Genomic DNA, 1,443 nt, shown 5'->3' with positions numbered 1-1,443 from the left:
GTACAAATTTTGAGATAAATTCAGTCTGTGATCAGACGGTGAATAAAATAAAAATAAAAAAATAAAATTATTGTTTTCTTTTACCATTTTTCAATAGACATGGAGTACGTTAAAGGAGGGCATCACGCAAATTTACAATCGAGAGCCCAGTCTTACCATGGCTCAGTATATGGATTTATACACGTAAGTTTGAGTTCATTGTCATTAGTACAATACATTCGACCATTTTGAACAAGTAATTAACTCGTATTCTTGAAATTCCTTGCAGGATCGTGTACAATCACTGTACCACCGACACAAAGTCCAAGAAAGATAAGGCTCATAATTCGGAAACAGAAAATAGTAACAAATCAACACTGATTGGTCAAGAACTCTATAGTCGGGTAATGAAGTTTCTTGAGAATTATCTGACCGAGTTGTTGAAGGTATGTAACATTTTTAATTCAGCAATTATTTATTATTTTCACATTGGCAATTTAAACAACGATTGGAAACACTGCAGTTCAGTGGGTAATTGAGAAGGGCGGCGCCACCGTCTATACATACAAATGTCCATTTAAATCAGCGCCATCTATGCTAGACATACTTTTGGTTGAAAAAAAAACGCCATCATATTTCGACATTGAATTTAATATAATGTATTTCGTTTTCGTTCTCAGAGTGGCTCGAATTTGGTCGACGAAGAAGCGGTATTGAAATTCTACACCACAAAATGGAGTGAGTACCGATTCTCCAGTCGTGTATTAAATGGTGTATGTGTTTACCTAAATCGTCAATGGGTGCGTCGCGAATGTGAAGAAGGCCATAAAGGCGTTTTCGAAGTCTATCAGGTGTCATTGATTATATGGCAGGATCATCTTTTCAAACATTTCAACACACAAGTTACAAATGCCGTACTGAAGCTGATCGAACGAGAGCGTAACGGTGAAACGATTGATTCCTGTCTCATTTCTGGTGTAATCAGTAGCTATGTTGAATTGGGGGTAGAAGAAGCATCGCCGAAAGCACGCGGCCAAATTTTGACCGTTTACAAGGAAAGCTTTGAAAATGCCTTTCTACAGGATACCGAACGCTTTTATGCAGCTGAAAGTGCCGAATTTCTTCGGCAAAATCCAGTTACCGAGTACATGAAACGCGTTGAACAACGCTTGAACGAAGAATCAAAACGTGTCCAAGTTTATTTGCACGAAAGCACACTCGTCCGCCTAGGTAAAACTTGTGAACGCGTTCTCATAGAAAAACATCTAAATATTTTTCATACTGAGTTTAGGGTAAGTCAATATCACAACGTTTATTAACAGTTTTTGTTTAAATGTTGTATGCAGAGTATGAGTTTATCTAATAAACACTTGTTCATTCTCAATTTGCAGAATCTTCTGGACTCGAACAAAAATACGGATATGGGACGCATGTACACGCTGGTGTCTCGCATCAGCGGGGGAT

The 1,443-nt window shown here is 37.9% G+C and overlaps 1 protein-coding gene across 1 annotated transcript; it reads left to right on the top strand.

Annotated features, from left to right (window-relative positions):
* Positions 1-103: 103 nt before the first annotated feature.
* On the top strand, positions 104-1,440 carry LOC116338369 (cullin-1-like; the record flags this gene model as incomplete). Its single annotated transcript, XM_031763566.1, has 4 exons — positions 104-183; positions 269-425; positions 660-1,271; positions 1,371-1,440. Coding segments are annotated over exons 1-4 (865 nt in total), but the record flags the coding sequence as incomplete, so codon positions are not given.
* Positions 1,441-1,443: the final 3 nt, after the last annotated feature.

This window comes from Contarinia nasturtii, unplaced genomic scaffold (genome assembly GCF_009176525.2).
Source record: "Contarinia nasturtii isolate CC-2019 unplaced genomic scaffold, AAFC_CNas_1.1 Cnas_scaffold_389, whole genome shotgun sequence".
NCBI lineage: Eukaryota > Metazoa > Arthropoda > Insecta > Diptera > Cecidomyiidae > Contarinia > Contarinia nasturtii.
The sequence above is the reverse complement of the archived record's forward strand: the minus strand, read 5'-3'. Positions and strand labels throughout refer to the sequence as shown.